Raw genomic sequence first — 27,283 nt, forward strand, 5'->3', positions numbered from 1 at the left:
TATAGCTGGTTGCATGTCATGAGCAAGGTTGGAAAATGCGGTCAATATCAATCACTGAATTTAAAGATTTTAACATGAACTGTCTACTATATTGTGCATATAATATAAAACTACATCTATATTTACATTGTATGCATACCCAAAATTACACTGTATAATTCAAATCATGAGCACACTTGAATCCTATTTCAATAAAATAATACTATTTAAGATGTATATCACTAAAATGACAACATTATTTACATTATCTATAATTACACACTTCTGTATATGATTAAAATGATTTGCACATGTGCTACAGCACAAACATGTTAAATTGGAAATGTCATGTCAGTTGTGGAATACACAGTCAGCATGCGAATCAAGTATATGCAGCAGTATGCAGACAGGCATAGATGTCATTAAATGGGTAGACACAGCAAGGGAAATAAGTGGGCAAATACAGAGCTATTTATAGCAAAATAAGAGGGGTCATTAGATAGCCTATAATAAACTGTAGAATGTTTTACAGGGAATTAGATAGCATTGCACATACAGGAACATCAGATGGAGGAAGAGGGTGGATGATGTGCAGAATACATATTTGGGCATTTAGACAGGTGAGAAAAGAGAGTGAGTGACAGAACAAAATTAGACTTAAAATTGGACTTAAACTTCACAATAAACTTAAATGGTGGCAGAAGATGAAAAATGCTTCTAATTTTAAACTAATACAGTAAAGCACATCACTGTGCAGGAAGGCTTGCACACAATGATGGGGAAACTTCCGTTTGAAGTAAAATTTACCAAGTACCAAAAAAAGAAACTTTATGCTAGTATATGGATAGCAAACTACAGTGTTGCACACAATAAGGTAGGAAGTGTCACTGCTTGTAACTGTTTCAAAGACTTTTCCAGTTGTGTGCCATTGTTCTTTATTCTTTCTAGATGCTTATGCAACAAAGCTGAGATACTAGCTCTGATATTGTGGTAGTAATGATGGTGTAACTCTGTTCACCATCAATATTCCACTGACATTGACAGTAATTTTATGGAGTTTACATATGTACGTTTAAACAGAAATCCAGAAGTTGCTCTGTGATTCTACGCATCCTTATTGTTACAATGTTGAAGCCCAATAGAAGGCAATCAATTAGAAATTACTGATGTAACTCATTTTTTATGCTATTGGTCTCACTATGAAACCTCAGTGTTGCACCTTATTGAATGAGATGTAACTGCGTTCTAGTGGTCTATGTAGTATGTTTGTAATTATTACTGAATGTTCTCGACCTACTTTATAGGATTTCATTTTTGATATTTTTAAACTTAATATTTTAACTTCTACCTTTTGTCCAAATCGTTTATTTCACTCTGTAAATTTCTAAAAATGAAAAATTCATTTCTTCTTGGTTTACTGTCTGAGAGAATGCTCCGCCTTGATTGGCTGTTTACCATGCTTGATGATAGTACTTGCTGGATACCTGGCGAATCACTTAACGTGGCATCAGTTTCAAACTGACATCAGGATATGGATAAATTCACAGCAGTGTGATTACTTGCACTTGATGGATAGTTTTCTTCAACATCAATGACAAACTGCTAACTTTGCCGCTGACTGCAAAATCTGGGCTAGTGTCTTGTTTGTATTGTCCCAAGGAATTGAGGATAGATCTGAAAGATTTTTCAATTAAGAAACCTTTATGAAAGGTCAAGGTTCCATACTGCAAACCAACACTACATTTAAAAAGAGTGAAAAGATAAATAGTGATTTATCTAATACAGTTTGATCTTTGCAAAGCTAAAGATTGTAAGAGGAAGACTGAAGGAAGTAAAAATGTCAGCAGTTGTAATGTTTTGTGTAAGAATGAGTTAATTCAGGATACTGCATCCTCAACAACAACAACCTGTATTTTGTACCTTTTATGTTAAAGTGCCTAATGCATTTCACAGGAATGTTAAAAAGCAAGGTCTGACACCAAAACAAAAAAATGAACAGTAATGCAGATAGCCAAAAGATTGGTCAAAGAGGTTTTACGAACTCTCAAGAGGTAGAGAGAGGATTCTAGAGCTTGTGCAGTTTAAGGTGCAGCCACCAGTGATGGAGCAGTTAACATCAGGGATGTTCAAGAAGTAGAATTAATTGTACATGACTGTCTGAGGTTTGTGGGTTTGGAGAAGATTACAGGGGAGGGCAAGGCCATAGAGGAATTTGACAACAAGCATGAGAATTTTAAAGTTGATGTGTTGCTTGACCAAGAGCCAATGTAGGTCAATGACCATAGGGTTGACGGGTGAATGGGACTTGATGCAAGTAAGAGCATAGGCAGAAGGTTTTTGGATGACCTAAAATTTTCACAGGAATGTGGGAAGCTACCCAGGAGTGGATTGGAATAATCACGTCCAGAGGTGGTAAAAGACATGGATGAGGGTTTCGACAGGGGTGCTCAAGTGGAACGAGCTCGAGCAATGCTACAGAGGTGAAAACACAGTCTTCGTGAAAATGCAGATATCTGATGGGGAACGCATTTTGTGATCAAATGTGACACCAAGGTTGCAAAAGCTCTAGTTTAGCTTCAGACAGTTGTCAGAGGGAGGAATTGAGCCAGTGGCTAGGGAATGGAATTTGTAACTGGAACCAAAAACAATGGCTTTGGTCTTTACAATATTGAATTGGAAAAAATTTATGCTCACCCATTATTGGATTTCACACAAGGAATTGGATGATATGATAACAGTGGAGGAATTGAGAGAGATAGTGATGAGGTAGAATGGTGGGGTGTTGTCAACATAGTTGTGAAACCCCCATGCTGTGGTTTCAGATGTTGACAAGGGGGCGCATGTGGATGAGCAGTCGGGAGGATGTGAAGAATAGACCCTTGGTAACACTGCGGGACCAGGAAAAGATACTTTGGTTGCGATAAGATAGATAAGAATGAAACCAGGAGGTGCAGTCCTGCTGTCAACTGTGGAAAGGCATTGAGAAGAATGGTATGATCGACCATGTCAAAGATTGCAGACAGGATGAGGAGGGACAGTTTACCTTTTAATCATGTTGGATGTAATTTCTGTTTGAGACAAGCCTTTTTGGTACGTGGCAGGGGCAGAAACTTAATTAGAGGGATTCAAGCCATGGAGAAAAATGGGCATGAACTTCCAACCGAATTAAGATTGTACAATATATAGGACATTTTATAGTGAGCTTAAAGAAACAGGAAAAGCAATGTCGGATATGCCCTGGCTATGGTATTACTGATAAGAGATGAGAAGGATGTGACAGAATGATAGCTTAGAAGTTTGAAGTGAGAAAATGAGTGACTATCAGATGGCCAATTGTTTATTCTGTCCAGGGTGTCCTCAGTTTCTCGCCGCTCTTTCTGCCTGATGACAGCTTTTGCTACTATTTGAGCCACTCCTTTGCCCCTTTCAGATGGGAAATTTAAGTGCTGAAATGCTTGCAGTTACAAGTGACATACTGAAGGAGGTTGGTTAATTAGTTGAACCCTTGCCACCTTCATGGGGGCAATCGCAGCTGAGCCAGATGGAACACAGTTGTGTTGAATACTGGACAAATGTGGCATAAAGATCTCTTCTGATCTAGGATATTTAATCCATCTTTTTGTTGTTTCAATGTTGTATAAAATTGTAGTTAAATTGAAATTAAAATGAATAACACATTTTTCTTTTATTGCTTCCTGCCAACTGATGAATAAACACAGCATGTAAGTTTAAGTTTGTTTTAACAACATTGTTTTGAAAATTATTTTCTGTTACAAAGAAAAACCTAATTATGTTCAGTATACATACTACATGATAAATTAAATACAGAGCACGTAATATGATTGCCATTACTTTGAGGCATTATTTTAGATTTTATCTTGCAAATTCCCTCTGTCAGTTTGCTTCTTTTCCCCTAAAATTATCGAATCCTTGTTTCGGTATGGCTTCACTTACATGGTCACCCTCTGGCACCTCACTCTTGGACATTATTCAACAGGTTATTCAGCGGTAGGGAATATCCTCGCCTAGCTTGATTCCAGCCTCACCTGCTATTTGAACATAAGAACATAAGCAGTAGGAGCAGGAGTATGCCATACGGCCCCACGAACCTGTTCTGCTGATCTGATCTTGGCCTCAACCTCACTTTCCTGTCTGTTCTTCAGAACCTTTAATTCCCCTATAGTTCAAGAATCTGTCTATCTCAGCCTTGAATATGATTAGTGACTCAGCCTCCACAATTTTCTGGGATGGAGAATTCCACAGATTCACACCCCTTTGAGAGGAGAAATTTCTCCTCATCCCATAGTTCCAAATTCCCCCACATCCCATAGTTCCAAATTCCCCCACAAGGAGAAACATCAAGTGGAATTTAATGAAGACTTTTGGAGCAGGAAACCTGAAAAGTGCGGTGAGTTGCAATCGGGTGGAAGCTGAAATATTGAAACCATAACAAGTTCAGAATGAATAATTAAGTCTTCCTTGTGGCAGGTCAGGCCTCGTGCAGTCCTATTGTGTGTCCCCACTTGTGCTACATTAGTATGTCATGATCTGTAGTTTTTCTAGTCCTAGCAGTATTTGCGCTAAACATTGGTTCGTCACAGTAATTGCTCAGATATTTACCAAGTTGCAAATTTAGGACAGTTTTGTAACTGTGACTATATAGCTTTGACATCTCCATTAGATCTCTATCCAAAGCCAACCTCAAATGGTAATTTGCATTTTGCCATCCTTGGTTGAGTTTCCATTGCACTCAGAAGGATTGCCTGGTTACTCAGCTGGAAAACTACAATGGGCAGGATTTTTTTCCCTAGCGCTGCTTGCTGGTGATAGGACCTTGTTGGTGTGGTTTCCCGTTGAATGGCAGCAAGATTTTGGCGATTGATTTGCAACATATATTTGCATTGGAGGCAGCACAGCGAAGGTTCACTAAATTGGTTCCTGGGAAGAGGGAGCTGTCCTGTGAAGAGAGGCTGAGTAAAATGGTCTTGTATTCTTTGGTGCTTCGAAGAATGAAAGACAATCTTATTAAAACCTAGAAGATTCTGAAGGGAAAACCGAAAATGCTGGAAAATCTCAGCAGGTCTGACAGCATCTGTGGAGAGAGAATAGTGCCAACATTTTGAGTCTAGGTGACCCTTTTTCTTAGCTCTGACGAAGGGTCATCTAGATTGAAACGTTGGCTCTAATCTCTCCCCACAGATGCTATCAGACCTGCTGAGATTTTCCAGCATTTTCTGTTTTTGTTTCAGATTCCAGCATCTGCAGTATTTTGCTTTTATCTCAAGATTCTGAAGGGGCTAGGTAGGGTTGATGCTGAGAGATTGTTTCCATTGGTCGGGGAATGTTTTAAAACACTGGGGCACAGTCTTAGGATAAGGACCCAATTGTTCAGGACCGTGATGAGGAGAAATTACTTCGCTCAATGGGTTGTGAATCTTTGATATGCTCTACACCAGAGGGTTGTGTATGCTCTATCGTTAAGTACTTCTAAGGCTGGAATAAATTGATTTTTGGTGTGTCAGTGAATCAAGGGAAATGGAGAGTGGGCAAGAAAGTGGAGTTGAAGTCCTAATTCAGCCATAATTGTCTACTCCTATTTCTTGTGTTCTTAACAGTGTTGTGGAGATCCTTTTTGACAGCCAAATTCCCCCCACCTTGGTCCTTTCCTTGGTGAAATTATCTCTTAAATATTTAAAATCTGTTACAATTTCACTTTTAGAGGTGAAATGCAAGGAGAAATATACAGTAACAACATACAATTAATGATCATGACGTTTGCTACAGGTTTGCTGATAATCGATTCCATGTTACTGGGCAGCAACATATGTTGTACAGAGAGATGAGTACTGGTCAACATTAATTGAACAATGCTGCTAGATGGGGTTGTGCTCTAGAATCATATAATGTTACAGCATAGAAACACACCTTTAAACTAAAAAGTCTATGCCTATACTTTGCTCTGCCTAGTTCGAATTCCAACCTCCTGCTCACTGCCCGTATTTTTAATATTCCTCCTTCTCAAATCACTTCCAAATTTATTTTCAACAAAGCTTTTTGGCCAAGTTCTACGTTATAATAGCACTGAATGAAGATCGTTACCATTCTGTAAATCAGACTGAAATATATTTACCCATTTCCTCTTCTCACACCTTTATCTCCAATCAGCTTGATGTTACTACTGTGAATTGGGCATTGGAAGGGATTGACGAGGGATTCACTTGAAGAGAGTATCTTCAATATGGGGGAAAGCTGTCTCTAGAAAAATGTTAATTGTTGCAAATTAAATCTTGAAAAAGCACTTTGTTTGATTAAACTTTTTTTTCCCCTCCTTGCTTTTGGTGATTGTCTTGCCGTCTGCTTCTGTTGCAAGGGAGTGAGTATTGCATGTTTTTTTTATTTTTTATTTTACATTGACTGTTAAAGTTATTGCATTTTTCTTTGCAATTTCTGAACTAATATTAAACTTATTGTTTGCTAATATCTATTTTCCTGTCTACGTAAAGTGCATTATTTCATAGACCCGTGTAGAGATAGGATTGCTGCAATGTTTGAAACCTTTTTACCTGTTTATATTTCTTGGTTAACATTCAACCAGATAAGTTTTGTTGGTATACATATCTTTCATGGAAAAAACTTTGAGCAATTTTTGTTTCCAGTGAGGGAGAAATAAGAGGCAGTGTCCATGCTTTTATCATGATGCATTTTAAACACATTCATCATTGGAGGTGGCACAGTGATTAGCATTGCTGCCTCACAGCGCCAGGATCCTAGGTTAGATTCCTGGCTTGGGTCACTATCTTTGCAGAATCTGCACGTTCTCCCCGTGTCTGCGTGAGTTTCCTCTGGGTGCTCCGGTTTCCTCCCACAGTCCAAAAGGCATGCTGGTTAGGTGCATTGGCCATGCTAAATTCTCCCTAAGTGTATCCAAATTGTCATCGGCTTAATAGTTGAATAAAAGGTTTTCCATTTGTTCTAACAAAGCATTTTTGTGTTACTTGGACCATGTTCTAGAAAATACAACTTAAAATAGATTGATGATGATTATTGTTTTCCCAGGGTTACACACCACTGCATATAGCAGCCCTCCATTCCCATATGGATATCATGGACCTTTTAATTCATAACTATGGTGAGTTTCCTGCTGAATTATGTCTATTGCAGTAACATTTTACTGTTTTAGTCATTGTTGGCAGACATTTAAACTGGACTGGAATTACCGAAGTATGGAAACCTATTCCATTAAAACTATGGATTACATGTAATATACTGTGGATAATACAAACATTAATTGATCAGCCATTGAGAATTTGTGTCTTCGTATTCATTAAATATATATTTTTCTTGTTACTTGGACATTTTTAATGTTTTTACTGAGGGTTTTCCATTTTACCACAAGGCGCAACAAATCCCCAAAATCTAGTGCAGTACAGAGTGAGTATTATTCCACATATACAGAAAAGACCAGCAAATACTCATGAATATGGTTCAGATTTTCAATCATTGTAATCGTTGTAGTCAACATCTCCTTTCGTATGAATAAATAAAGGATACCAGAAAGAGAAGAAATCTCAGGATAACAGGATAAAGCCATGAGCACATGGTACCATGTGCACCTCCACAGGATAGTACAGACAGAGCTACACAATATACGGGATCCATTATGGGATGATATACAACCAATCAGGACCCAACTCAGCATCCCAAGGCATCCAAGCAATGAAAAGATACCGCAGAAAAAGGGAACATTAGGATACCGCCATCGGTACAAGACGTGGTGTGGCAGTGTACGCTTTCGTATACAGGAGCCAGTAAGCAAAGGATTCTTAGACAACGCCAAGGCTCGGAACAAAGCAGACCTTATTCCACCAGATCAGAGACACCGTTCAGGCCTGACTATTTACCAACAAGGAAACCCTACCTTTTAAGGAGAAGAAAAATTGTTAAGACACAACAAGATAAGGGAAACCCTCTAGAGTTAAATAAAGCAAATAAGAGCCTGTATCAGCATCTCGCCTAACCAGATAAAGAAAGGAAACCCCAGAAAGACAGGAACACCAGGATTAGCCAATAGAAGCCACATGTGGTCCAGCAATGTACATTTTTGCAAATAGGATAAGAAGCAGGATCCTTGGGCCCTGCGATCAATGAGATTCCACCTCATTTCCCCATATTAATCATAACCGGATCAGATGCCCACAATATATTCCATGAGCCAAGTAACCAGTATCCGTGCAACCAAATAATTATAGAAAACCAACTCAAAGGCCAGATATTCAAGGATTAGCCAATTACAGCCAGACATGCACCATTACATATTTTCCCCCACTCCGACAATACCAGAGGCACCAACGACAGAGAAAAAACAATGAACCCAATTTTTTTCCAGGATACATGATCTATCTGTGCTCTCGGTCACGGGCATTCGGCCTCTGATATTCGGGTAAGCGTTCTCCAAGGCGGCCTTCGCGACACACGACAGCGCAGAGTCGCTGAGCAGAAACTGATAGCCAAGTTCCGCACACATGAGGACGGCCTCAACCGGGATATTGGGTTCATGTCACACTATTTGTAACTCCCACAGTTGCGTGGACCTGCAGAGTTTCACTGGCTGTCTTGTCTGGAGACAATACACATCTTTTTAGCCTGTCTTGATGCTCTCTCCACTCACATTGTTTTGTTTCTTAAAGACTTGATTAGTTGTAAGTATTCGCATTCCAACCATTATTCATGTAAATTGAGTCTGTGTCTTTATAAGCTCTGTTTGTGAACAGAATTCCCACTCACCTGAAGAAGGGGCTTAGAGCTCCGAAAGCTTGTGTCGCTTTTGCTACCAAATAAACCTGTTGGACTTTAACCTGGTGTTGTTAAACTTCTTACTGTGTTTACCCCAGTCCAACGCCGGCATCTCCACCTCATTAGAGACAAGCAGGGATTCCGTAATCCCAAAATAACAAAAGTACAGAAGAAAACACCACCATTAGTTCTAAAGGGGGTTTTCCTCACCTAAAATGAGGATGTATAAGGCCGTACTGACATTTCTGTACCAAATAAACTACGCATCATTCTGCTCTGGCACTACTCATCTATAAATAAAGTGAAGAGTACCCAAAAAACATACTCCCTCAGTGTAAATGCAAGGATTACAGCACATAAATGAACAGCTAAATACTGCACAACCCTCATGTCATAACAACCAACTCCCCAATAGAAAGAAGGAGACCTACAAACAATCCCTAAACAAGAAACATCTTCATATTGTAAACACTGAATCCCAAGAATTAGAATTTGACACAGGGTCTGAAGCAGAGTGGGCAGACCCCTCACCCACCCCACCCCACTCCTACAGTACCACACATCAAAACCAAGATTGAATGAATGCAAATAGTAATGCATATTAAACTAAGGCCTCCCTCATTCGACTGTTGGAACATGCCAGTGGACAAATACCATCAAAGGAAAAAAATAGACCATCCTGATTTTGGCAGTGTAACAGGATAACGGGTGACAAACACCTCTGTGCTCATATATCTGTATGATATAAGACAATATCACAAAATCAGGAGTATAATCACAAGGAACAAAGTTCCGGATTAATGATGAACTATGTGGTAACAGAACCGTTCACTGAGCTTGAAAAGACCAAAGCCATGAAAGGATCGTTGAGCAACATCCAGGATCCATAGAGTTTCACTGAAGCCTTTACACCTCTGCTATGTCATCATCCCGAATCCCCAATAAAGAGAAACCTAGGCCCCAGCGGGTGGTAAAGAGCAGTCAACCTTCTCAATGAACACCAAGGACGAGACAACATAAGACCTATAGTCGAACTCTTTGACCGACCCCAGGCCTCGAAGACTGGATACTCCATCAAAAGCCCAGCCTTCGAATCTAGATTGTGAAAGCATGGGAACCAGTTCTCAAATTCAGTCTGGTTTTATCCCAACACCCCTCGACAGACCAAGCGTGTGGATATTCTTTTACCATCCCCCAAATCAATCGAGATGTTCGACATACCATGCAGCAGGATTTCGAAGAACTAAAGGTGAGCCTCCACTGAGAAAATTGCCCTCTCGACTGACAGGATTCTCTTCTCCACTTCATCCATTCTGTTCTCACAGTTCATCAATGTGAGCACCAATAATCTGTGCTGAGGGGCCGAGACCTTCATCCACAATTTCACTCGCCATGGCAGCCAACATCATCTCAATGCCTATGGTACTGGAACTTCGGCCCGCTCACCAGCAAAACTGCCACTGCGAACTGGGCCCCACTCTAGCCATCTCCAACTGTCTCAATCAAACAAGAATTTTCTTAACTCTGCCCCCCATCACCAAACTTTAGCCAGGAACATAGCACAGATTATACACATCAAGATCAAATAATTGTAGGTTATACATCAAGATAAAAATTAGGATTAAAAGATGCGCGCAAAAACACAGCCATTCCTGTGCTTGCATCGTGTGATCCCCACTTGGATATCTTTCAGTTATCTGAGTCAGACAGGACCATGTTCCCAAAGAATGAACTTTAAATAATGGATTTCCTAGAAGGACCTGAGATTATCAATCAGTGGAATTGTAATTGTATAGATGACATCATCTTTTAATATCTAAAATTGCTCTAATGTTCTTAGCTGTTTGTTGTTTTACATCATACATATATATAAAATATATATGCCCAAGGGTTTTTGTATTCAGATTGTGACCTGTGGGTTTAAAATAGTAAAGCCTCAATAAATGTTCTGTTATTTTGTTTCCATTCCCCAAGATTCTATGCTTGATTCCAGGGTATGAATCCTGCTCCAGTATAGTTCCGTGAATTTTGGCCATCCTCCTGTGCTGTACCTGTTTAGCCATTATTCACTTGTAAGCTTTAATAACAAGGGTTGATGGGATTTGAGGTGGGAGGCAATAATTTGATTTGATTTATTATTGTCACGTGTTAATAGACAGTGAAAATTATTGTTTCTTGCGCGCTATACAGATAAAGCATACCGTTCATAAAGAAGAAAACGAGAAAGTGCAGAATGTAGTGTTAGTCATAGCTAGGTTGTAAAGAAAGATCAACTTAATGCAAGGTAAGTCCATACAAAAGTTTGACAACAGCAGGGAAGAAGCTGTTCTTGAGTCGGTTGATATGTGACCTCAGACTTTTGTATCTTTTTCCCGTCGGAAGAAGGTGGAAGAGAAGATGTCCGGGGTGCGTGGGGTCCTTAATTATGCTGGCTGCTTTGCTGAGGCAGCGAGAAGTGTATACAGAGTCAATGGATGGGAGGCTGGTTTGCGTGATGGATTGGACTACATTCATGACCTTTTGTAGTTCCTTGCCGTCTTTGGGCAGAGCAGGAGCCATACCAAGCTGTGATACAACCAGAAAGACTGCTTTCTATGATGCATCTGTAAAGGTTGGTGAGCGTCGTAGCTGACATGCCAAATTTCCTTAGTCTTCTGACAAAGTAGAGGTGTTGGTGAGCTTTCTCAACTATAGTATCAGCATGGGGGGACCAGGACAGGTTGGTGATCTGAACACCTAAAAACTTGAAGCTCTCGACCCTTTCTACTTCGTCTCCGTTGATGTAGACAGGGGCATGTTCTCCTTTTATGCTTCCTGAAGTCGATGACAATCTCCATCATTTTGTTGACATTGAGGGAGAGATTATTGTCGTCGCATCAGTTCACCAGATTCACTGGCGTCTACTGTGGACCTGTTGCGGCAGTAGGCAAACTGTAGTGGATCCAGGTAGTCCAGGAGGCTGGAATTGATTCGTGCCATGACTAGCCTTTCGAAACACTTCATAGTGATGGATGTCAGAGCCACCGGCCGATAGTCATTAAGGCATGCTGCTTGGTTTTCCTTAGGTATCGGGATGATTGTCGTCGTCTTGAAGCAGTTAGGTACCTCAGATTGTTGTAAAGAGAGGTTGAAGATGTCTGTGAATACCCCCGCCAGCTGATCCGCGCAGGATCTGAGTGCTTGTCCGGGTACCCCGTCCGGGTACCCCATCCAGGCTAGTCGCTTTCCATGGGTTGACCTTCGACAAAGCTGCTCTGACATCTGCGATGGTGACCCCAGATACAGTTTTTCCAGGGTGGAGGGCATGCTCTCGCTGACCTCTTGCTCAAAACGGGCGTAGAACGCATTGAGCTCATCAGGGAGGGGCAAGCGTTGGAGCTAGCGATTTTACATGCCTTCATCTTGTAGCCTGTTACGTCTTGCAGACCTTGCCATTGTCAGCGGGTGTCGGTGTGACTAGCCTCGGGCTCTAGCTTGGTCCGGTCTTTTGGCATCTTTAATGGATCTCCTTAGATCGTATCTGGCTTTCTTGTATATGTCAGTGTCGCCTGACTTGAACTCCTCAGACCTGGACTTCAGCAAGCAATGGATATCCCTGTTCATCCATGGTTTCCGGTTGGGGAACACACGGATTTTTCTTTTGCACAGTCTTCTGCGCACTTACTAATGAAGTCAGTTACTGAGTCACTTAAGTCAGTTAATTGGGATGAAGTCAGTTAATTGAGAAGAAGAGTCATCCAGATTCAAAACGTTAGCTCTGTTCTCTCTCCACAGATGCTGTCAGAGCTGATTTAAACAATTAAGCCTGATTTTTTTGTACTCATCTAGCTTCAGCAAACATACAGGAACTTTGGATGTAATTAACAGTTGAATCTGTGGCCTCCCAATACTCAGAGCACTGGTGTCAATTGTAGCAATCCCAATCATCAAACAGACTGAGATCAGTTAATTCAGAAAATCTTACTCAGCCGTGTTTGGAGACATTAGGATTGGACTCAACAAGGTTCTGTTAGGGAGTGTGACTACTCAAGAGTGACTAGCATCCATGTAACTACACACTCCAGTGAGGAGTCAAAGCCTTCACAAGAGGAGTGGAGAAAATTAGGACATCCGGTTGAGTTCTTTGACAGCCCTGGTCAGTATGGCCCCTTCCATCATTCAATTTTCCTGTTCAGGTTCTCAGTTTATATCTTTTGTCACTGGCCCAGTTTTCCATTCTGGTAGTGGAGTTTTGCTGTGTAGCTTTCAATAAAACGTGGTAGGAATTATTCTAATGATACACCAGAGGTTTACTGTATCACTTCTAATGATGCTGCTGTTCTCTGGATAAACGTGATATCTAATATCTATGTATTGCATTTACTGTTTGAATTGAAACAGATTAGAGAAATAGTCAAGTACATAATCGGGTTCAAATGATCTTATTATTTTGACTTGACTTCACCTGAAACCGTGAATGTGTTATTGTATTCTATTGCTTCCTAGTACTGATGAGGACAGAAATTTCCAAAATCAGCTTGGCATAAGTACAATTTGAGAGCAAAGTTGTACTGTTCTGTTTGTTTTGTAAAACCTTGTGTAATTGTTTTATGCTGGTTTTACTCCCAAATTTCACTCTGTCACCTTCCCAAGTGAAACCCCACTTGACTCATTAATATAGCTTTCTCCACCCCCCCCCCCCCCCACCATGCATAGGACCAGGAAATGCAAGTTTCCTGCCCTGAGTGGATGTAAATTTAGACTAAATATTTAAAATGCACAGAATCCAAAGTCGCTAATTTCGAAATTTTTTACTAGTTTCCTTTCCTCCTCTTACTGAGGTTTGCACTAAATTAACAACAGCTTCCATAGTTGCATTCTTAATCATGCTGTGCTTAATATTCATAAATGATTGTTTGGTGGCTTCGAATTTTAGTTTCCATAACTTCAATAAGAAGCATATGCATGCTGCAATTCGTAATTGTTTACGTGGATTTATACCAGTTAATATAGTTCTCAGGAAATGTGGACCAATGTTCCTGCCATCAAGATTTGGTGTGGAAAACTAAATTTTTGCATAATTTCTGTCTGTGTGATACAGAAATTTCCAAATGTGTGTGTCATTCCTCGGCATTCACCTTCAGTCAAGTACAAGCATGTTCAGTACAAATATTCCAGCAATATCGAACGTGGGTAGATCTGTTCTGCATTCGTGTGAAGTATGTTTTCAATATACTGTGCCGTGTTTATTGTTGCCTTCATTGTCTGTGACTCAGATTTCTATTTCTGAAACTATTCTATTCACATTTCAACATATTGGTAGATTTTATTATCTTTACATTTTGGTCAATTTTAAGATGGTAATCTAATCTTGGTGTTCATATTACAAACATGAGCCACTTCAACTTTAATTTCAAATTTTCTGAATTCCATGATTGGATTAATATGTTGTAATTCATTTTGAGTTGCTCATTATTTTTTATTGTGCCCCTTTGCATTGTATATCCACTTTTAAGGTGCACAACAGCTTGGTTTCTGTTCAAATTTCCTGATATTGGCAGAAAAATGTTTAATTTCTTTTTATTGAATTTTCCTGTCCTCAAATTTTATCTCCTTTATCAATCTCCTTCACTTGTTGCTTTTATTTCTTGCGCATCTGTCCTCATCAAGCTGAAGGATGGTGCTACTGGTCTCTTTGAACCGAGAGACAGCCTCAAGTACTCCTAGGTCAGGTATGGATTGGGTCCATTAGAAGGCAGGATATCCCTTCTAATTACCACCTTCTTGAGAAGAACATGCCCTGCTGCCCCCCCCCCCCCCCCCCCCAACCAAACTCCCCACTAAACCAGTGTGAATCTTGTCCTTTGACATATCGTGTCATATTTTTGAATTTGAAGCCATTTTGTATTCCTGATTCTGACCCACTGATGATTAAATGACTAAAGTTACTTATATGGGAAGGCAATACAACTCCAGTTAGATCTCAGGCTGAGACCTCGGGGATTGGGTGTAAGGGGATTTTTTCAGAGTGTCCCACTGGGGTGTCTTGTATTCAGCCAATCTTAGCTAACACACAGACTTGCAACAGACAGTATGCAGTTAAAGACATTCTTTATTTGATCAACACGTATTGGGAAAGAGATAGAGGATTCCAACTTCTCTCTGATACATCACATGAGCACAACAGATATACATTTTCGAAGATTCATTCTTCCCACCCAACCTTGTCATCCAAGCTGGACGGTCCAATTACATTAATACACCTTCTTTACTTTGGCCAATAGCATTCTACCTTCCAGCAGATTGCCTAGTAACCTTATCTATGCAAATCCAGTACGTTCAAGGGTCACTCCTAACACCTACAGTCCTGGGAACGAGAAGGGAGCCATCTTTCTTGTCTGCTTTCTGTCCCCTGATCAGTGGAGGCTGAATACGTCTATTCGTTGCAGCTAGAAGCTGAATCCTTCTATTCATTTTCAAAAACCTTGGTAGCTTGTAGCTGCCTGGTCTGCCCCTGTTGATAAGCTTCTATGCTTCATTGTTTCAAAAGAATGTGGTCTAATTAAACTTATTTCCCATTTATACCAAGGGATAATTTGCTTGTTGGCCAAGGCTCACAAGAAAATACAAAAATACAGTTTAAATCTATAATACTTGTTCAAAAATGATTATATGTGTGCTTATATAGACAATACCTTCGTACAGTATATAAGTAAGCACATTGTAATATCTTATATATAAGGCACACTGTGCTCCCTATTTTAAACTAATCTACTTTGTTTTAATAGTCTTCAATAGGTTTCTGTATCCCCTGCTACAATTGGGTACTATAGAAGGGCATGAAAAGGTACATAGGTTCAAAAATCAATTTCCTACTTTGAACCGAAATACAAGCAGTTCAGTTTTGGATCAGGTATAGATTCAGCCCCCAAGTAAGACAGAGATTTTACAGTTACCCTGATGAGCCTCGCCTGCAGTGTTTTTTTTTCTGGTTATAGTACTGTAAAAACGTTTTTTTTTAATTTATGAAATGGTTTCAAATTATTTTAGGCAACATTACTTAAGTGTTGCTCAATAGTCTAACATATTCTAGTTTTAATAGTTCTTGGCTTCACTAGAACGAAACCTTTACCAATTAACATGTATAGTGCTGTCTGTACCATTAACACTAAAGCCTGTAGTTGAAATACTTTAATGCTATACTTACCCACTTATCAATGTTGCTTTTGCGAGAGATTTTGGAAACAGCAATGTAAAATACAAATTTTTTTAAATTTTAAACAGGTGCCAAAACAAATGTGAGAGATTATAGTGGACGGTTCGCATCCCACTATCTGAAAGACAGTGAGGACTCTACTGACTGTTTAAATATCTCTTCACGTAAGCTTTTCTTATACCACTGGTGTTGGTGATAGCTGATTTGTATGCTATATATGCTGGTTGTCTGATTCATCTTCACAATATGCTGCCATTTAAAAAGGCAAGTTCTTCTTAAATTCCATATCATTGTATTGAACAGTATATTGACAGTGATGACTGCATTCAGATAAGTCAAAACATCTGAAAAATGAACTGCTTTTGCAATGTATTTTGTGAAAATCAATCCAGTCCCACTAGTTCAAAGCTAAAGCAACTTTTGTGATACAGATAAACGTGTAATTGGATTTCAAGTACTGGCAACAATTTACCCTTGAATTGTGCAAAAGATAAATTTGTTATATATGCTCTTCTGTTGATAACCACTTACCCGTGGTTTATGATAAATAAGACACCACAGAGTGCCACTGTAACTCAAGTATGACAGATTAAGACGGCAATGTTTGTGAGTTTATAAAACCTACAATAAGTGTAATTTATTTTCGTTAAAACCATCAGTCTTTTCCCCAGTGGCTGAGCTATAATAATGCATTGAATCGCTGAAAAAAGCATTCCTGAAGAACGATTAGTTAGTTGAGGCAAAAAACATGCATGCAAATTTACCTTGGGAAAGGTAAAGCATGGCTTCAGAAGAGGAGAGGTGTAAATTGGACTATGACACATATTCAATTTATACAGCATACAGGACAGGCATCTTCATTATGGGTGTACGTCTTGTGTTTAGAAGTATAAATATTTGTGCTTCTTCAGCACACTCTTGCAATTGTGAATGGCTGTGTGAATTGTATATTTTAGTTTTTGTATCTGTCACAAGTACATTTAGAATCCTTGCAATATCAAAATAGTCACAACCAAACTCAAACTGTTCCTCAGCTGGTGCTAACATACACATCCAGCAGGAGTCATTGAATTGTGATCAGGAAAGGGAACATTGACCAATGTTTTTTTAGCACAAGTTATTGCTGAAGCCAGCTAACTCTGGGGATCAAACACCAAACAAGGTATTGCTCTTCTGTCCAGCCTTCAACTTCCAGCTTGGTTTACTGATCATTGCCACATTCTCACTAAGACTGCAGAAAGAGTGAGAAAACAAATACTGGTGACCACAGGAATATGGGTATAAGATTTTTTAAAGGAGATGCCTCAGGGAAAAAAAAGAAATATTTGTATCTGTTATGTACTGTTTAAAATGAAGGTTGTCACTGGATGAGCTTACCCACAATTGACTCGGGTCAGCCTGTTTATACATGATGTGCACACTACATATGAAATGCATTGCATTATAATTAGAATCTGCTTCAGCAGAACAAAAACCTACATGGACTGGTTGGGTAGAATAATCTGTTTCTGTGCTGCATATTTTATGAGGTAGATTTGAATTAAAATGCCTCTTAATGATTAATGTTTGACTAGATGAACTTCTGTACTATTGGCTATCTTTGAAACTATGTTTTGCAATGTGAGGAAGTTTTTTAATTAAGACTGTGCGTCAGTCGTAGTTCAGTTAGTAGCACCCTTGCTTATGTTGTGGGTTCAAGACCCAGGCTGGGAACATAACACAGAAATTCAGCTGACACTGGGAGTGCTGCACTGCTGGAGGTGCTGTCTTTGGAGTAAGATGTTAAACCAAAGATGTTCTCAGGGAAAGTTCTTCCTGATGTCTTGAACAATAATTATCTCTTAACCAGCGTCTCTTTTAAAAACAAATCTCGTCATTGTCACAGTGGTGTTTATGTAGTCTTGTCTGCCAAATATCAGTACACTCCAACATTGCACTTAATTGGTTGCAAAACACTTTAGGACATCCTAAGATTATGAAAAGTGCTGTATAAACGCAAGTGCTTCTTTCATTTTAAGAATAATGTTAACCTGAGCAGACTCATCAAATTATTTTCTGTGCATCCTAATTGTGTATTTTTAGTTCTATTTTGCATAAAATATGGTTTATGTTATTAAAGCCAGCTGAAATGGTAAACTGCAACAAGCTCGAACATTTTTACAACTCAACGTGATCTAGTACGCATATATTTTGCTGGAATGACAATGCATAGCTGTCAGTAAAGAATATGCTGATGATACTTGTATGTAATGCTTCAGACATTTTATTTTGACAGATGTAAATGCATGTTTCTATCAAGAGTCCACATTTGTAAGTTGTTCTAACAAAACTTGAATTGCTGCTAGATTATTTTTCTCCTATTGGTTTCTTGCTCAAAACCACATTGCATTTTCTCAGTTTGGTGTTTCACAGGTTTAGGATAAAGTTTAGTGCAAGAGTTCTTGAACAGTTTTGACATGGGGAGTGAGGAGGTTTTGGTGGGCTTAAAAGTGGACAAATCCCCAAGTCTGGGTGAGGAGGAAATTACAGGGGCTCTGACCCAAATTTTTAATTCCTCTCTGGCCAAAGGAGAGGTGCCAGAGGACTGGAGGACAACTTATGTGGTTCCATTTTCCAAGAAGGGTGGTAGAGATAAACTAGGGAATTATAACCAGTGAGTCTCACATCAGTGGTAGAGAAACCATTGAAGAAAATTCTGAAGGAGAAAATTAATCTCCACTTGGAGAGGCAAGGTTTGATCAGGAATTGTCAACATGGCTTCATCAGAGGGAGGTCATGCCGAACAAAATTTGAATGGATTTTTCGAGGAGGTGACCGGGGATGTTGATGAAGATAGTGTAGTTGATGTAGTTTATATGGATTTCAGCAAAACCTTTGGCAAGGTCCCACATGGTGAAAGTACATGGGATCCAGGGTAACATGGCAAGATGAATCAAAAACTGGCTTAGTGGTTGGAAGCGAAGGATAGTGGTAGAAGGCTGTTTGTCTGACTGGAGGCCGGTGTCTAGTGGTGTACCACAAGGGTCAGTGCTAGGTCCCTTATTGTTCAAGATATATATAAATGATATAGATGAGAATGTGGCGGGGGGGTGTAGTTAATAATGAGGAAGAAGGCCTTGTGTTGCAGGAAGATTATAGATGGGTTGGTCAGATAGTCAGATCAGTGACAGGTGGAACTTAACCCTGAAAAATGAGAGGTGGTGCACTTTAGAAGGAGTAACAAGACAAAGGCATATTCAATGAATGGCAGGACACTAGGAAAAGGAACAGAAGGATCTGAGGGTGCTTGTCCACGGATCCCTGAGGGCAGCAGGGCAAATTAATAGGTAAATCAAGGAGGCATATGCCTTTATCAGTCATGGCATAGGTTATGAGCAACGAGGTTTTGTTGGAGCTGTACAAAACTTTGGTTAGGCCATAGCTGGTATACTGTGTGCAGTTCTGGTTGCCTCAATATAGGAAGGATATGATTGCACTGAGAGAGTGCAGAGGAGATTTGCCATGATGTTGTCTGGGATGGAGCATTTCAACTATGAAGAGAGGCTGGATAGGCTCAGATTGATTTCTTCAGAGCAAAGAAGGGGGACCTGTTTGAGGTATATAAGATTGAGGGGTATGGACAGGGTGGATAGGAAGCAGCTGTTCTCCTTACTTGAAGGGTCAATAACGAGGGGGCATAATTTTAAAGTGAAGGACAGAAGGTTTCGAGGGGATCTGAGGAAACATTTTTTCACCCAGAGAATGGTGGGAGTCTGGAATGCACTGCCTGGGAGGGTAGTAGAAGCGGGAAACCTCATAACTCGTAAAAAATATGTGGATGAGCACCTGAAATGTCGTAACACTCAAGGCTATGGACCAAGTGCTGAAAAGCGGGGTTAGTGTAGATTTAGTATAGTCGGTGCAGACGTGATGAACCTAAGGGCAAAGCTATTGCAATATTTTGTTTTAAAAAAGATTAAATAAAATGTTGGATATCTTGATATTATTGCAGATAGACTAGTTCCATATTGTTACAGACATGATCTGACTTTACACCCTCCAGTTGATTTGTGTGCACCCGCTTTCATTAGTTTTCAGCTGTGCCACAAAGTAGGACACTCCATTTTCCCATCAAAAAAAACTGGCTTTTCATCAGCTGCTGGAGGGAACCTCCTACAGATTCTTTCAAATATGGGCATTCGAAGCATTTCAAAATCTGAGCCTTGTCTCCATACAGCAGCATGATGTGCCATTTGTTGCCTTCTGAGTTATTTTTACCGAGATGCACAACGTGTAATAAAGTGTCCACTATTTATAATTGAGTATTCATGATGAGGGAGCAATTGAGTTATATTGTTAAACTTGCTAATCTGATCCGGTGTTAATATTGACTCTCAAATGCTGATGGTGATGGGTAATAACAGTAAACCACATCTATTCTTGAACTTCAAATACATAAGTTACTAGTAGATCCTGGTAGATTCCAATTGTCAGGGACTGACTATTTTTCATCTCCCAAACCACAACATTGAAACGAGCAGTTATTACAGTAATGGAGGTATTTTATTGTCATGACTCAATGTGGCTATTACAATGCAACACTAAAACCCTTTCTTAAAAAAGCTGTTTACACTTTCACTGAAATCTCCAATTTTCTGGAGCCATTTCTTGGTTTTAAAATGGTTCTAACCAATTAAACTCTTCTAGTCAATTCAATACCATTTTCTAGGCTATTTAATTTTTAAAAAATGTTTCTTGACCTAATTTTCCTTGCCTTACAAGTTCCACTGTCCATTTATAAGAGGGTATCTATTCCAAACTATTATCTTTTACTGAAAATTGGCTTCAAAAACCAATTCCCAGTCAGTCTAACAGTGTAACGGTTGACCTGGTCTCTCAATTGCTTTTCAATAATCTTCCAACATTCGTTCCTGAGCACAGATTCCTTGCTGGGGTAAAATTTCACGTGTAAACCATATCTCATCTATATATTATACCCCATTATGCATGTATGATCCTGGTAAGTGAATATTGGTAGGCTATTAACCACATGAACATCCCAACCTGACCTTGTTATCACCCAAATTGTATATTAACAAGAGGTCCCAATTTCGAAGGAGGCAACAGAAAAGTTGTCATAGAATCCCATAATAGAATTCCTACAGTGCAGGAGGAAGCCATTCGGCCCGTTGAGCCTGCACCGACAAAAATCCCACCTAGGCCCGATGCCGTAACCCCTCATATTTAGCCTGTTAATTCTCCTAACACGAAGGGGCAAGTTAGCATGGCCAATCGACCTAACCCGCACATCTTTTGAGTGTGGGAGTAAATCGGAGTACCCGGAGGAAACCCATGCAGAACTCCACACAGTGACCCACGGTTAGAATTGAACCTGGGTCCCTGGCGCTGTGAGGCAGCAGTGCTAGTCACTGTACCACCCAAATTTACTAAAATAATAATACAATTAAAGTAAAATGTAAATTTGATAATGGATATTTGTATATTGGACTGAAGAACATCTTCGGCAGTATAATAAAACTTTCTTCGACTGAAGGCAACTTAATTTTATGTTGAAGTTTTAGATATAGTCTGTTGCTCTTAACTTGCCATAAACTTAATTCTAGTTGATGGATAATTCAAATTTTGTAGTTAATATTTTTAAAGTCATGTGGCACTTAAATGTTTAATTTGATCGAATTTCAGCGGAGGATGCCATCAAAAATTGACTTAATTAGCAGGAATTTCCTTTCAATATGATGTTTAATTTAAAAAGAGTACATGCCTAATATTTGATTGTGTCCTAATACGATCTTTACTTTGTGGCAATCTTTTTTGAGTATTAATATTTGTGGTTTACTTTGAGTTACTACTATACAGCCAAGCAATAAGTTTGCTGCATCCACTTCTTTTATTGTTCGGGTGGTAACTGATCTCTTTTTTTTCTTGTAGAATTCCAGCAGTCCCGGGGAGAACGACGGAACAGAAAACTTGCTGGACTCTTCCTGCCAAAGAGCCATGGAAGCAGTAAAAAGAATTGGGGTTCAGTAGAGAACCTGACAATGGAAGACAAAGATGGTTCCATATTCCTGTCTGTGCCAACATCATACAAGGCTGTGCGCAAGTTCTCCAGATAAGGCACTTCACTAAACTAGAAAGTGTGACACAAATAAGTCAGCAGACCTGTTACAGTATTGTTTTTATGAACTACACATATTTTAACTTGTTAAATGAATACCAATGTTCAACAGCAAATTGATACTCATAAGCAAATTTACTTTAGGGCCCTCTTTTCCTACTGTACAATATTGCTACGTGTAGAAACCAGAGGAAATTCCTTACTAGTTTTTAATATATAATGGCAAGTTAATTGTTTTCACAAATGTGATGCTAGTTGCACACACTTTTGAGATTTTGTTCCTCCTCCTTCCTATCATAAGGTCAGGAATGACAAGAACCTTGTGCATAGGCGCGAAGGGTCATGATTAATGAACTTAATGGGGGAGGGGTGACGGGGCGTGCACGGAAGGTGGTTTTTGCATTGTGTGCCAAATTTAATATGTTTTCTCTTTTGGTGGTTCTAATAAGATTTGCTTCAGACCTGCCTTATTCGGGTCTATATTTTGGGTGGGACATGGATCAACATTTAACAACACTATTTCTTTCCTTTTATTTATTTGTGTCACAAATAGGCTTACATTAACACTGCAATGAAGTTGCCATGAAAATCCCTAGTCGCCACACTCTGGTGCCTTTTCGGGTACACTGAGGGAGAATTTAGCACCTAACCAACATGTCTTTTGGACTGTGGGAGGAAACCGAAGTACCCGGAGGAAACCCGTGCAAACTCCACACAGACAGTGACCCAAGCCAGGAATCGAACCTGGGTCCCTGGCACTGTGAGGCAGCAGTGCTAACCACTGTGCTACCATGCTGCCCCACCTTAGTGCTCATAAGAATAAACATCCAGGCAGTTAATAGACACCAAAGCCCTTGCATTTGAGTAATATTAATATACACAATCCAGCCATTTTGGTACATCACAAGTGATGGATGCTCAATCAACACTCTGGTGCTCCACCCTTCCCTAAATCTATTTCCAGTATAGATCCCAGTGACCTAGTCATGAGCACATATTGAGTTTGTCTAGAAGATGATGATCTGGCTCCATTATACTGGCCTCTAAGGCAAACATGCTCAATATTCCTTCACACACAAGCATAGTCATTTGTGGAAGCACGTGCACCCATCGTGCCATTATGTTAACCAGAATCAATGAACTTGGGAAGAGAAGAAAACCAGAGTGGTGAAACCTGGGGCAGAATTTAAGTTCCCCGCCCACAGGTTTGCGGGTTAGGGGTCAGGTGAGTATAAAATTCCTTGGATGACCTTCCACCAGGCTTCTGCCCGCAGCCACCCCTCTGCAGTCTAGCCTCAATTTTCAGGATGGGAGGAGTTCAGCCCCATCACATCCCACCCCCGACAAGATCTAGCCCTGGGTTGTTTGCTTCCCATCCTGCCTCCCTGTCTGCCCTGAGATCCCTCCCCACACTTGCCTGGTTTTGACTCTTGGAACTTAGAAACATAGAAACTAGGAGCAGGAATAGGCCATTTGGCCCTTCAAATCAGTCGTGTCCACTGTAGTTTCTGGTGCAGCTGGGGCGAGAGGGCAGTTGACTAATCAAACTGGCCAGCACATTCTTGAGACAGGACTGCCTCTAGAGTGAGAGGTGGAAGTCCCAATTCCAGTTAGTTAACACTAGGGAGTATTAAATGGCTGTGGGGCCGCCAGTATAGACAGGAATATGATCACTGTCAGCTCATCAGATGGCGTGAAAAGAAACCCCACAATTCTAAAACTCCTGCCCAATAAAAAAAAATCCATGTCATTGACATATTGTGCTTCATTTAGAGAACAAAGATTTTTTGCTCTGTCTACTGACCCTTCTATGTAGAATTGTGGTTGACCAATTCATGAACAGTAAGCCCCGATATTCAAATACCAACAATTCTATGGCAGAATATGATTTTCAAATAGGCCAAATTATTTAAATATAACATGAACACTAAAATGTATGTAAGCCCAATTACAGGCAGACATGAAGCAGGAGTACACTGGGCATTCCTCCTGTTAATGATAAAATAAATTTATAAGAATAATGAGAGTACATACTCATTATTGTCCATTTGCAAGCAAACTTGCAATAAAATTCATAATTATATCCTTTTTTTGTGAAGCGATAAAAATGTCACCTAATGAGAATGTGATGTAACCTAGTTCACACTAGAAATTTTATAGTCATGTTGAGGCTGTGCTTACACAAAGCTGCTGGTTTCATATGAGGTGGAATGTACAGTTGGTAAACAGGATTCTTATTGATTAATCTCATTGGAGCTATTCTACAACTGGTGCAAATTAAATGCTGTGTGGATAGTTTCTTGGAAAATGTGTTATACTACATGACTTTAGTGCTCTTTGCATCAGATCAGGCACTGACTCCAGTTGTAGCTCTTTAGTTCTACTTGTAACAGGTCTTCAGTGTGGAAATGACATGTGTATAACTGCAGCTTTAGAAAGTGAAGAGTAGTTTCTCAAAACTCCACTTTGCACTGCTTTACTTTGAATCTATGTTTTGCTACATTAATGCAGTCCCTGTGTTCTCGTGCATGGATTTAAGATCTTGGTGTCTCTGCCACCAAAGTAAGATTCTAGTATCACTAAGTTTGCAATTATTTAGTATCATAAAATATGGTCAGATTTATTCTGGAGTGGATTCTTCAAGTTACTTTAGCATATTTTTCATGCATTTATTTAGCATGTAGTTGAGGTTAAAGTACTCTTAATTCTTTATTTTCTAACTCCATTATGTAGTGTGAAACTGGACCAAGTTTACCAAAACAATCTGAGAACTGAACTCTGTTGTCTCAATGAGTTGGTTGGTCACTAAGCAATAGTGAGATACTGCCAATCCCTATCCACTGGTCTAACTGGAAGTCCACAAGTATAGATCTGTAGAAATGACAGTCGGGCTCAGCTGAGATGGTCTATTATTCAAATAAACCAGGAATACATGGCTCCTTTATGGAAAATTTCCATTTGGGTAAGATGGCAGAAGGAGATACCTTTATGGACTACCACCATGGTATGAGCCACAACTTTCAGGAGTTAATTGGATAACAGTAAAATCAGAGAATGGATTATTCCGATTAATATTGAGGCACAACTACTCAATATCATCAAGCAGTAAATGTAAGGATAGCAGAACAAAAAGCTACTGGATTGCCTACATTTATTCTTCCAAATGCATTTTGGTGCATGAAATTACAAAATATGCTGAGGTGAATTAGTTCTGAGCATTTTCATCACTTTCTTCCCAAAAGTTTTACACTAATGAAAATATATGTGAAATTGCACCAGTGAGTGATGATGTGACCTTTGTTATAGGGTGCTGTTTTTTAAAAAAAAAAGTATTTCTACTTCTTTATCCTTTTCAGATGAGTTGATATTTGAGCTAATTTGGGGAGTGGGTGAGGGTGGATGGAAGGGACATTGAGGAACTTATCTATTCAGGTATCAGTGATAGACTCCCTTCTTGGTAGATGCCAGCCTCCAAATCAAGATGACATCTTAATTTAAAGACATTGTAGCTTGGATTAACCACACTGGAAAATGTCTTGCCCAGTTTAAAAATATTTCAAAACATCAAAGGCACATTGAAAATATAAAAATATCTAACTGTATTAAATAAAATGTGCATATTACCCTGTAATTCCTGAAAAGAATGGTATTCCAGAAAATATGTGGGAAGTATAGCTGATAGCATTGCTGGCTGTAAATTGTTTGTACTTGGTACTGTTCTTTAATGTTAACAGAAGGGTTAGGTGATCCTCGGTAGTCCTGAATTACAAGCTCTTTCAGTCCCTTCCATCCCTTAGAGGACTCGTGTAAGGTTATGCCAACTCATGTAAAAACTTTACCCACAGTGTGATGGTGCATTATACTTCAAAGGAAACTGGGTGACATGGATGAACAGGGTGATTGCATGACATTATAAGTGGCACCATAAGTGAAAAAGGCCATTGAAAAAGCTAATGGAAAACCCAATTTTATGGCAAGTAATTTGGAATATAAAAGTTAAAATGGAAATTTAATTCTGTATAAAGCTCTATTGAGACCACAGTATTGTGCTGTTCTGAATGTCACACTGTAGAGAAAATGTTGAGTCAATAGAAAGGATACAGCACAGAATCTCTCATATACTACCTGGTGTGGAAAATACCAATATGGAAAAACTGGGGCCATTTTCATTAGAACAGAGATGGTTAAGGTGTGATTGATGGAACAAAATAGAATAAACAGACTACTTCGAATAGAGTCCAGAATGAAGGGACATAGATACAAGATTAAATGTGTAAGATTTTTAAGATAGAGCAGAAGAAACATTTTTTACACAAAGGATTGAGACTCTGGAATTTTCCACCAAACCTGGCGAATAAAGCTTGGGACCATGTCAATATTTAAGAATAGATTCGATAGGTAGTTAAGTAAAGGGAAATAAAGATATATGGAAACAGAGAGGGCACAGGGGATTAATACTACTGCTTCTGTTGGAGGACTAGCACAAATACAGACTGAGCAAATATCTGTTTCTGTGTTGCAATTTTTGTGATTAACAAAATGGTTCAGTGTTATACTGTTTAAATTATAAGCTGATTATGTACTGCAGAGAATGAGTCATCGAATCAGTATTAAAAACAAAGAAAGGTGAGAGTTGCTCATACTGGGAGAATGAAGAATACTAGAGCATTTAATTTGTTCCTTTATAAATAAAACTATGGAAAGTTCTATATTGCACAGCAATCTGCACCACCACATTATTACCCATGCAGGGAAGATTTTTTTAAAAAAACCTCATTGTACTAAAGGGATGTTGTCCGTTTCCCAGATTACATAATTCTAAACTTCTAATTCTAATATAGAAGCACAGCTGTCTGTGTGGGTACAAGCAAATACCAGTATACCAAGTAAATGTTAATGTTTTGCTGCCTGTTTGTTGTAAGGAGTACTAAGAACTGCAATAATCTGGCATCGTATTGCTATAAATTGGGTGAGAATAGAATCAAATCCTATAGCACGGAAGGAGGCCATTTGACCCATTGTGCCTGTGCTATACCTTTGAAAGAGCTATCCAATTACGTCTGCTCTCCCACTGCCCTCATAGCCCAGCAATTATTTTTCTCCTTTTGAGGTATATATCAAATTCCCTTTTAAAGTTGATAGTGATCTGTTTTCACCGCACTTTAGGCAGTACGTTCCAGAATAACTTGCTTTGTAAACAA

General features: G+C 39.4%; 2 protein-coding genes across 3 annotated transcripts in view; both read left to right on the forward strand.

Moving 5' to 3' along the window:
* The window catches only part of LOC144508463 (ankyrin repeat domain-containing protein SOWAHC), a 102,628-nt gene extending 91,808 nt beyond the window's left edge, over positions 1-10,820 (forward strand). For both annotated transcript variants that reach the window (XM_078236398.1, XM_078236397.1), the window contains one exon: positions 7,036-10,820. In XM_078236398.1, coding sequence (XP_078092524.1) covers positions 7,036-7,103 — 68 coding nt within the window. In that variant the 3' untranslated portion in view covers positions 7,104-10,820. The remainder of the gene's footprint in view (positions 1-7,035) is intronic.
* Positions 10,821-10,944: 124 nt separating this feature from the next.
* Positions 10,945-26,843, forward strand: LOC144508464 (uncharacterized). Its single transcript, XM_078236401.1, has 3 exons — positions 10,945-14,483; positions 16,036-16,131; positions 21,896-26,843. The coding sequence occupies exons 1-3, from the start codon at positions 14,429-14,431 to the stop codon at positions 22,078-22,080; spliced, it is 336 nt and encodes a 111-aa protein (XP_078092527.1). The 5' UTR covers positions 10,945-14,428; the 3' UTR covers positions 22,081-26,843.
* The last annotated feature ends 440 nt before the right edge of the window (positions 26,844-27,283 follow it).

This window comes from Mustelus asterias, chromosome 20 (genome assembly GCF_964213995.1).
Source record: "Mustelus asterias chromosome 20, sMusAst1.hap1.1, whole genome shotgun sequence".
Taxonomy (NCBI): Eukaryota; Metazoa; Chordata; class Chondrichthyes; order Carcharhiniformes; family Triakidae; genus Mustelus; species Mustelus asterias.